Source organism: Macadamia integrifolia, chromosome 9 (genome assembly GCF_013358625.1).
Source record: "Macadamia integrifolia cultivar HAES 741 chromosome 9, SCU_Mint_v3, whole genome shotgun sequence".
Classification (NCBI taxonomy): domain Eukaryota; kingdom Viridiplantae; phylum Streptophyta; class Magnoliopsida; order Proteales; family Proteaceae; genus Macadamia; species Macadamia integrifolia.
Window position 1 is genome coordinate 5,531,069 of NC_056565.1, and position 10,809 is coordinate 5,541,877.

General features: G+C 33.4%; 1 protein-coding gene across 3 annotated transcripts; it reads right to left on the reverse strand.

The window, feature by feature from the left end:
• Positions 1-1,773: 1,773 nt before the first annotated feature.
• Positions 1,774-7,563, reverse strand: LOC122090023 (protein DETOXIFICATION 20-like). Of its 3 annotated transcripts, XM_042659849.1 has the most exons (9): positions 7,408-7,563; positions 5,866-6,165; positions 5,207-5,748; positions 5,009-5,095; positions 4,827-4,883; positions 4,288-4,526; positions 4,063-4,181; positions 2,911-2,997; positions 1,774-2,081 (listed from the first exon to the last, which is right to left on the reverse strand). In XM_042659849.1, the coding sequence occupies exons 2-9, from the start codon at positions 6,109-6,111 to the stop codon at positions 1,998-2,000; spliced, it is 1,461 nt and encodes a 486-aa protein (XP_042515783.1). In that variant the 5' UTR covers positions 6,112-6,165; positions 7,408-7,563; the 3' UTR covers positions 1,774-1,997. The 3 variants fall into 3 exon arrangements, with proteins under 3 accessions (XP_042515783.1, XP_042515785.1, XP_042515784.1); XM_042659851.1 differs by lacking the exon at positions 2,911-2,997; XM_042659850.1 differs by lacking the exon at positions 7,408-7,563 and having other exon boundaries at positions 5,866-6,310.
• Between the last annotated feature and the right edge of the window lie 3,246 nt (positions 7,564-10,809).

Sequence of the window (10,809 nt, forward strand, 5' to 3'; positions counted from 1 at the left end):
TACCATTTTTGGTTAAATCCATCGAGATTATACCATCTGGAGCTGAGTTTGACCATAACGTTCTAAACGTCTCCCATGAGTCAGGTAAAATACAAAGAAGCCACAATCCCTGTATCTCTTCATCAAATTGGATGCCAATTGCAGCCAATTGATTAATGATTCCTTAAAATGAATTCAAGTGTTCTGTCTTCGGGGTTCCATCTTGGTATTTCGAAGCCATCATTTGTTTGATCAAACATAGTTTATTATTTTCAGTCTTCCGAGCATATAATTGCTCAAGCTTTGACCATAAAGTCATGCATGTGTCTTCACAAATATAGTTCAACACATTATCATTCACCCATTGTCTAATGTACCCACATACTTACTGATGAAATATATTCCATTCATCATCAGTTTTATTAGCGAGCTTCTCGGTATTAAAATCCGGTAGATAATAATCCTTCACATAAAGAAGATCCTCAATGTTTCCTTTCCAGACATGATAATTTGAACCATTCAAAGTAACCATTCTACTTGTATTGGTTTCCATTATTCAACCCAGATACAACTTAGTAAATAACCTTGCTCTGATACCACTTTGATGGGGAAGAAAAGGGACTAATTGAGAGAAGTACCCGATTAACAAAAGCACGGAACAAATTCTTTCGCTCTTGGGCGAACCTAATAGGAAATAATTAAGTAGAGTTTGATGGAGCAATTTATCAAACACAATGCGTAATGCATGGAATAATCAAACTCACAAGAAAGCAATTAAATGTATAAATCAGTGAACAAATCCACCATAGACACAAACACACACATCAACACCAACAATTTAACGTGAAAAACCTCCCCAATGAGAAGAGTAAAAATCACGGGACCATAGTCCACTAAAATCCACTATCTCCAAATAATGAGAATACACAAAAGTTTTCTCCAATTGAAATTAGAGGCATACAATCATTCAAAATATCAAGAATAACGTATCCTTGGCATACTTCATCAACAAGATGAAATCTCAAAAGAAAGAAAAAATTAGATCTAACCAAAACAGAGGCAACGAAAACGTTACTTAAAAATTGTGTTAGGAAATTCTAAACGACAATCACACCGTACATAATGAAGATCAGTGTGTGACAAAGCTGCTTTAAAAAATTAGCTCAATCGGACCATGGATGACCATCTGCTCGGACTCTTGAAGATGACTGCGAACTGTTCATTAACCCAGAAATTTTTCTACTCTGCTTTTTCTTCTTCTCCAAGTTTTGCCAATAGCAACACTCTCTCTCTCTCTCTCTCTCTCTCTCTCTCTCTCACTTAAATCCTATTATATGAACAAGGTTAAATGAGTAAATCCTCATCAGTATTCTTGTGACAAAAATGCCCTCCTTATGGACCTCAAACAAAGATGGGTTTCACCTAAAAAAGGTGAGCAAACTTAAGCCATCCTCCACAAGGAAGGAAACCCAACTCAACACTTTGTTCAATAGGAAATCCTTTCTCCATGGGTGGCTGAGTTCATACCATGATATTTCATCTTTGCTCTGTTGCCGACTCGAAACACTTTTACTTTTTAATACTAATGGATTGCCTAAATGATACCTTTATTGATGTATTTAAAACACGTAACCTTCTTTAATTTGTAAGCCGTTACACTTATTCCCAAAAGTTTTTTAGGTAGAGGCAAAGGAAGATTTTCAAAATTATTTGAAAATTAACTTACCAACATATCATTGTCTTGCATGATTTTTACTATACATGTGAAATAATTGAATTTTACCCTCGTTAAAGGAAAAAAGTGAATTATACAAAGAGGTAAAAAAATAAGATTACAAAATGTGTGATATTTTACAAGTTGTTAATAAGAAATTTCCACCATATGATAAAATATTACAATTTGCCCTGAATCCATGTTTTCCCTAAACTGCTTTCAAATATTTGTGAGGATTTTTGGTTAATATGCAATTAACTTGGCTGGCCATAAATTTAAGGGCATTGGATCTCATAAATTTCTCCTAAGCATGAGATGTGTCATCACTGGAGAGCTCTTCGGAAGATTGGAAAATCGAACTGTTGAGACGTGCCATTGCCTTGCCAACCTATGCAAAAGGATAAAAACAGATTAATTAATTAAAAAAATAATAATATTGTTAGGAAAAAAATCCTCTTCCATTGAGGCATCAGATGACTTAGAAGGACCTAAGGGTTCATGCCTATGTGTTGGGGACTTAGAAGGATCTAAGGGTTCATGCCTATGTGTTGGGGTGCATCCGATCCTCCCTGCCAATAGGTGCCTCACTTGACGCTTAACCAGTTGGAGATGATCTGAATCCAGTTAATTATGCTTCTTTCTTCGCTTTGTCTGGACTTAATATGTGCAGGTTAGGTACCTTAAATTAAGGCAATCAATATGGTCTCTAAACCTCCCATCCTCATGCTCACCTTTTTTTGGAGCTATTTGATCTTGAAATCTAGCGGTTCCTTCTGTTCTTTCATCTAACTGGATCTAGGGATAGCACTTCATAATGGCTAAAGCCATATCTATTGTCCTCTATCCTTGAGTTTTCTTTTACCTACGATACCTACAAATCTAAGGTCATCATTACTCTTCTCTATATGTTGAAGGTCAGAAATTTGCTTCATTATTCTCATATATTCATCCAAGTGAAATGATGGCCATCCCTCCTTCACCATGGCTTAAGGAAATGTATTTGGGAACAGAGGATGACATGTGGCCAATCAAGAGTGTTCACCTTAAAATCGATGGTCCACATCAGCCACATTTTCAATCTAATGTGGGTCAGGATGAGTGCATCTTTTCCAAATCTAAATGGGCTTATCAGACTAGGTTTCTGCTATGCTGTCCATTTCCTACCATATGCTTCCATGTATTCATTTATCTTCGTTGATAAGTTTAGTTTGATTTACCTGAGTATCCCAGTCAGTTCTCCATGTGATGTAAATGAGTAATAGGGTCTGTGCTGCGGTCCCACATATCATCCCAGCCCATATACCCTAAATGTGAAAAAAAAAAAAAATTTCATGCAAGCGAGTATTTAGCACATTATAGAAACTCAATAAAGTTATAGGTTATCGGTTATCCATAGAGGAATATTAATTTTTTCTTCACCAAGAGTGAATCTCTTCACCAATGGTGATGCGATATCTTTGATTTTATCATTCATTATTAAACCCTATTCCTATTTTTCATGGTCCAAAAAAAATCTTTACCAATCTAATTAAAGGGTCCGATGGGGTGGATGAAGAGATTCTCTTTCCACCGTGGGTGGAGAGAAATCAGGTTCATCGACCAAATTAGTCAATATTCTTAGATAGATAGATTGTGAGTTGCCCCAATTCAATTGAAATTAAAGTAATAACTAAGCACCAATTCCTTGAAAAAATCATTATTATTATTATTATTAGTTTCACTCTTCTGTGGGCTCCAATTGTTTACAATAAGAACACCCTATGCAAAAGGAAAAATTTTCGAGGAAAATTATTCTTCAAAATTTGTCTTTTTCATTTTCCTTTTGGTGCTGAAAAATTTTCTTCAACATGTGGTATTTACTTTTTCACAAAAAAAAAAACATTGTTTTACGTAGAATAACTGCAATTATTTTTTTAACTGATGATTACTTGGAAAATAAGAAAAGCCTAAGGCTATGTTTGGTTGTAAGGGGAATTAAAGGGAAGGGAAGTGAAATTTTTATACTTAAAAAAGAAATATATGTAATCATTACCCATGTAATTTTAACTTCAAATCATTCCATATTTGGTTATAAAATTTCACTTCACTTTGCATCCAAAACCCTTTGCTATAATATGTAAAATAAAAATTACATGTAAAATATATCATTACTAAATATGGTTAAAAAATTAAGTAGTTTATACAATCACATGGTGTAATGATTATAAACCTTTCTTTTTAAAGTATAAAAATTTTATTTCCCTTCCTTTAAATTACCATTGCAGCCAAACGGAGCCTAAGGGCACACCATTAGTCCTTGTAATATTTAATAGTCCCTTATTTTCGTCAAGTTTTTTTATATGATTGAAAAAATGGATTTTTTTACTTACCCTAACTTGGAGATTGAGCACATAACAAAGAAATATTCCAAAGGGAAATCCGATTGCATAATAGCAAAAAATATTCACACAAGCCGCCAAGCTTTGCCGACCACAACCAATGGCTACCCCTGTTTGGGCAAAGAGAGAGAAAACAAAATTAAGAACTATACCCTGACGAAAAAGAAAATGCCCAAAACTGGAAGGAGAAAGATGATGAAAAGGAAGCAAGCTTGCCTGAAAGTGCAGCTTGAACACTATTAAGCAAGATAATTGAAGCCAGTAGGACTGAGAGGCTTGCCACCTCTTTTGCCACTTCAGTGCTACTTGTGAATAGAAAAGAAATAGATTTTCCAAAAACCAAAGCTAGAATGCAAAAGATGACACCTACAGTAATTGAAATACTTAAGTTCACTTTAATGGAAAATTTTGCTGCCTTCGGATCTCCTCTCCCCAGTTCATTGGCAACTCGCACACTACAAAGAAACATAGAAAGAAAATTAGTGGAGAGAGAGAAAGAAATGTTTAGTACACTATGCGTATGGTTCTTACTCAACACTTGTCCTACGTTGGACCCGCACAACATGTTAGGAGTGCTATCTAGTTTCAGTTCTAGTTTTTTAGGAGAATTTTTTCCGCCACCCACCCATGATGAAAAGAGAATCTTTTCATCCAAGGTGATTTTAGGAGAAAGTTTACCACCACCCACCCATGGGGAACATTGATTTATAGAAGGAAAGAGGAACCCTTGTAATGTGAGAGAGAGAGAGAGAGACCTTGCTGCACTTAAGAATCCAAGGGATACCATATATACCCAAGCATTGATGTTGAGGCTGCAAAGTTAAAACTTTTTTTTTTTTAGAATTATGGAATCAAACACAACCAATATCCAAAATAGAAGAGAAAGAAAACAAAGAAAACAAATACAAAAAGGGATCGATCAATGATCATTTTGTACCAAATGGAGAAGGCTGATACAGCAATTTTGGCATTTTTCATGTTGCCTACCAGTAAAACCAGTACTGCACCATTCCAGAACTCAAAGCTGTTCCAAAAACAAGAGGGACCAATGAAAATGGCCATACTTCATTTAAGGCATGCACTTTTAGAGAGAGAGAGAGAGAGAGAGAGAGAGAGAGAAATTGACTAAGCTTACCAAAGCATTACACCTGAAGATATGGAAAGCTTCAGAAATGGCCAAAGTTCATTGAAGGCCTTTTTAGAGAAACCCTTCCAAGAATCTTTACACCATCCTCCAAAGATATAGATGATTTGTGTGAAAAGGATCAATACAAATGACAAGTTCATGGAACCCATGGCACCTGGGACTCCCCATTTTAACTTGTCAACCATTAACCAAGAAAAAATCATACTGAATACAAATGAGAAAGCAGATGCCCATCCAACGATCATGATCTTGTGTTGAGCTTGTAAAAATGTTTGTGTGGTTATGGCAAGCAATTGGTAGAAAAAAAGAGGAAGGAACCATATACTCAATTTTCCTGCTTGCTTTGATAACTCCTCTACTTCACCTATAAACCTCAGAATTGGAGTTGCAAAGATGAAAGCAGGAATCATAAAGATTGAAGCAGTGAGAAGAATAATCCATGATTGTTGCAGGTAGATGCCCATCATATGATATTTTCCTGCTCCAAATGCTTGGCCACATACAGTTGGGAGGGAACTACCCACACCTAACTGCATTAGAAATAGAAATGGAATTCTAACATAAACATATATCATATGAGAGAGAGAGAGAGAGAGAGAGAGAGAGAGAGAGAGAGAGAGAGAGAGAGAGAGAGAGTTGGATCTTACTAATATTCCATCAACAAATCTCATGATGATACTTTGGACTATAGCAAAAGAAGCAAGTTCTATTTCTCCAATGCGTCCCATGTATGCTTGTGTAACCACTAGGATTCCAAACCCTGAAACCCTAGTAATAATGGTTGGTGCTGCAATCCTCCACATCTTCTTTACTTCTTCCCAAGTCTTCTCCTTTAATTCACTTCTATTTTTCCTTTTTGAGTGAAGTAAACTTTCTCTGATCCCATCCTCCATTTTGATATATATTCACCTTTTCTTTTTTTTTGGCAAGAGTATATATATATTCACCTAAACAATTTTAAAAATAAAAGAACAAATTAATATACAATATTGTAAGTTTCAAGCCAGCCATTTTCACCTATTACTATTATAAAAAGAATAAGTTTGCCTGGTTCTACGATCCTCCTTTTTTTTCTGGCACTTTTCTTTTCTATCTCTCCCATCCCTTTAATGATGCATGCTTTTGTGGGTGTTAAAGATGCTTGTTCACATTTCAAGTTTTTATCTAGATAGAAATGCAGCAAGTTTTGCATTGAAGTTATATATATATATATATATATATATATAAACTACTTAATGCACGAGGCTTCCGCTACTGCAGGGTCTGGAAAGAATAAATGTATGTGACTTTACCCCTTACTTTGTAGAAGAGGTCATTTCCAAGTTTCAAACCTGTGAGGCTGTGACTAACATGTTGTAAAAGTCCAAATTTTACTTTAAATTTTGAAACCAGAAAATAAAAAAATTTGATAAATAAAAATTTAAAAGAAACTAAATTCAGGGTTAGTTTAGTTTTCCATTTCTTAATCACAGAGCTAAATTCATCAGATACCATTTTTATATTGGCATTGAAGATAACCACTTGCAGTAGGTAGCATATGATCAATTTAACAATTCAAAGGTCCTCCTTGGGCTTCGCAATAAAATGTGAATTTAACAATTTCAGAGGCCTTACAAATTGGGTTTTTTGGGCAACCCCTTTCATGTCCTATTTGGAAAGGAATAAAAGTCATTAAAGGGTATTAGATTCTCTCTTCACCATGGATGAAAACTGAATCCTTCGGGTTCTTGGAACCTGTTGAATTGATCAAAACACCACTTTGATGCTTCCCTTGAGAAATTCAAAGGAGTTGTGAATTAGTTTAATTTGCCAAGCTTATATATTGTATTCGATCTGGCAAATGAAATAGAACAGTGTTTTATTTGTAAAAAAATATTTTTTGGGAGCTTAAAAGAAAAATTAAGAAAAAAAATAAATTTAAAGCATTATATTTTCTTTAGATGGTCCTGTTTTGGTTTGTTTCTGTTCTCTTTCTGTATTTTTTTTTGTTCAAATGTTTAACTTTCCTACCTGAAGAAATGAAGATATCTCTCTGTATTTCTTTCTCATATTATAAAATTAAATAATTTTTTGATTTGAAGAAGAAGAAATGTAAGCCTTAACAGAGATTGAAGATTATAAACGTTTTTCTTTGATCTTTGTTTAAAAAAAAAAATTAAAATAAATAAATAAAGAGGAAGATAACTTACCTTTGTCCGCTTTGAAGTTTCTCTTCTGACTCACTTGAGGTTGTGAACTTCTATTTTCTTCTGCTCAAGCTTGCAGATGAGAGAGAGAGAGAGAGAGAGATAAGATTTTTTTTGTTTTTTGTGATTCGAAGTAGAAGGAGAGATTGAGGGTATTTGTGTAGTATTTGTAGGTCGACTGTGTGTGTGTGTGTGTGTGAGAGAGAAGATTTTGGGAGATTTAACTATCACTCCCCTATAGGTCTATTTTACTAAAACTCCCCAGTATTTTACTCTTTTTTTTTTCCTGATATGCTTCTATTTTTGGACTCTTTCATCTCTTTCTCCCCTACTCTTTTAAATACCCAGACTATCTCTTATTTTCATCAGTATTTTTTTTTTCTTTTTTCAAATTAATTAGTTAAAAAAAAGACAATGTGGAACAATGTGACAAAATGAAGGGCATGGTTCATGTGGTTGGTATTGGATTATTTAAATTAAGTGATCTGTATCAATATTGGTTAAGAACGATATAGATACACATTTTTTTTTATTCCCTAAAACCATGTGTAGGAATTCTAACGAGAATATAACTTTGAGATTGATATCGATCCGAATTAGTATCAATTGAGATCGATACCAATCCAATATCGATAAAAAAAAAAATAGATTACTAAACTCCTCAAAGTGGAGGAGACAAAAGGAAAAAAAAAAATAGTAAATAAACAATATCCTTGATGCGGATGAGACAAAAAATAATAATAAAAAAACAATATCTTTAAGCGATTCAATACTAATGCATTTAAAGAAAATTCAAAAAGAGAGAGAGAGAGAGAGAGAGAGAGAGAGAGAGAGAGAGAGAGAGAAATAACGATATGAGAGCTAAGGTGTAGTAGTTTGAGTTTTAGCCAACAAAGCAACATTTGCCAAATTTAAAATTTTCACAAAAAAAAAATAAAAAAATAAAATTGAAAAAAAATTAACTAGTTACAAGTGAAAAAAAAGAATAAGGAAGAAAGATATGTAAAAATTCAAAAATAGAAAAGTATCAGGAAAAAAAAAAAAAGAAAGAAATTTTGGTAAATATAAGCCAAGTGTGGAAAGTGAGTAAATTCCCTAAGATTTTTTTTTTTTGGTACAAAATTCCCCAAGATTTTATTGCATGAAATTAGGGATTTTATTATTTATTTTTATGAGAGATATTAGGGATTATTTGAGGGTACGTGGGCAAATGTAAGGCATGAAATAGCACCACGCAGCATGAAACATACAAATAATAAGATGAGTCGCCTGATGGATTCCAGCATTAGACCACCCACCTTCCTTCTTATTATCCCTTTTCATTTTATTTCATTTCCCAACACTTAGCTAGAATCCAAATGATAATACCAATATAAAAGACAAAAATGAAACAGGCCACTATCTCTATTTTGAAGTTTTCTGTTTCCTTAACAGCCAATCAACTCAAATACTACAAAACCAACTAATTTTCTCTCACTAGGTTCTTTTTCTTTTAAATTATTTTCTCTCTCCTATTTTGAATATATATATATATATTCTGAACTATTAGTGTGACGTGCACATTTCTCCCTACATTGGCAACGTGGAAAACTCTCTCCATCACAGGATGTCAAATTCCAATCTAAAATGGTTGGACTCAATTGTTTAGTGAGAATCGAGTTGAGTTCTTATTGGCTTGACTTCGTTTGAATTTTTCAAAATTAATAGAAATTAAATGATTAGCCTGACTAAACGGTTCAAAACCAAGCTGATAAAAAAAAATATAATAAAAATCCAAATCAAAAATCAAATTCAATTTTTTTCCTTCTTAATAGAAATCAAATTTTTATTAAGTTTTTGAAAAAAATATATATGTGAAAAATCTAAGTTGAACTGAGCCAAAACCAATATTTTGTAGATATGAACCCCATAACAAAACCCGATAAATTGAGTTGTGTGAAATTATCTATTATGGGTTTCTTCGATAAGTTGTGAAACAAGGGTTGAAAGGTACTTTTTTATTTTTTGGCTAACGACAGATATTCAGGCCTGCGGCTTGACTAGTCTCGCGGATTCATACTGACCCTACAACCATATGGATCGGATCATATCGGGGTTGAATGAAAACCATTCAACTTCAACCGCATGGATCGGATTATACCGGGGTTGAATGAAAACCATTTAACTTTAATTGAAAACAGTGAAGAGCACTAAATACCCCCGTATGAGTGGCCCAAGGTGTGCCGAGTAAGAGTTGAACTTAGGACGTGCGAATTTATGGCTCGTACCAAGTTCGTTGCTCACCAACTACGCTACCCCCTCGGGTTAGGGTTGAAAGGTACTAAATTTGACATTATGAAACCGTATCTTTATATGATTGTAATTTTCTTCCTAGCTTTATATGGTTTTAGGTTATTTCGGCTCAAACTGAATTACTAAAAGTCTGAAACCCTGTGTGAACTGAAATACCTAATAAAAATATAAAACAGAGCTGATTCCTTTCAGTATTGATTTTGAGATCAAGAAAATAATTTAGTTTCAGTTTGATTTCAATTTTTTCATATTATATCTTGAATTAAACCAAAACTAAACTGAATCGATTGACTGCCTTATTATTCCCTGAAATACAAATTAAAGAATCTTCTAATATTGCTGAAACATGACAATATAATGCAATCATTATTTAATAAATGTCAGTTCTTATCCTTAACACGTTATACTATATATATATTTTTTCTGGTTAAAAGAGGAAGAATTTATTAGAAAGTACATTTTATGATTACAACCATACCTTAGATAATTTTTTTCCCTTCTAATAAGGAGAAATATCTTTTTCTTAGTCCATTTGTTATAGGGCTTTTATGTGTTGTATCGATACCGGTGTTGATCAATCTCTATCAATTTCAATACCGACATGATTTTAGATTTGTGAATTTAACAAAAAAAAAAAAGATTTGTGAATAATCAGGGTGAAACTCTAGTAAGAGATCCTCGATACATTAATGTTAAAATAACACAAAATTACATAAGAGATCCTAAGCCTCCGATTCAATGTCCAAGGACAACCAAGCTATGCAATGATTCAAATTTACCATATTATCCTAGCTTTTACATATGTGACCTAAAACTAAGGATTGCCCCAGAAGCAACAAGATAAGATGTGCTAAACTTTTATTTTTATACTCTTATAAAATATTTTTAAATAGACACACATAGAAGACTATTTTAATCAATTTCATAGCATCAATCATCTCAATCATATGATCCACCATATGTTAATTACTTATATCTTTGTCAACCTTTCATATTTCTAACCATTGATTAAGTGTTACAATCTCAGACCACGTGCATTGCCATCATCCATAACATCTTGTGTTTAAGCCCAATCATGTGTCTTGTATTAAGTTATAAACTAAAGGTGATCAT

Bases quoted from the DNA above. Each gene is read 5' to 3' on its own strand.
- LOC122090023 (XM_042659849.1), bottom strand. From the start codon at position 6,111: ATGGAGGATGGGATCAGAGAAAGTTTACTTCACTCAAAAAGGAAAAAT. The intron at 5,749-5,865 runs GTAAGATCCAAC...TTTCTAATGCAG, and splicing joins GATTTGTTGATGGAATATTA to TTAGGTGTGGGTAGTTCCCT. The intron at 4,884-5,008 runs GTACAAAATGAT...TTAACTTTGCAG, and splicing joins GTATCAGCCTTCTCCATTTG to CCTCAACATCAATGCTTGGG.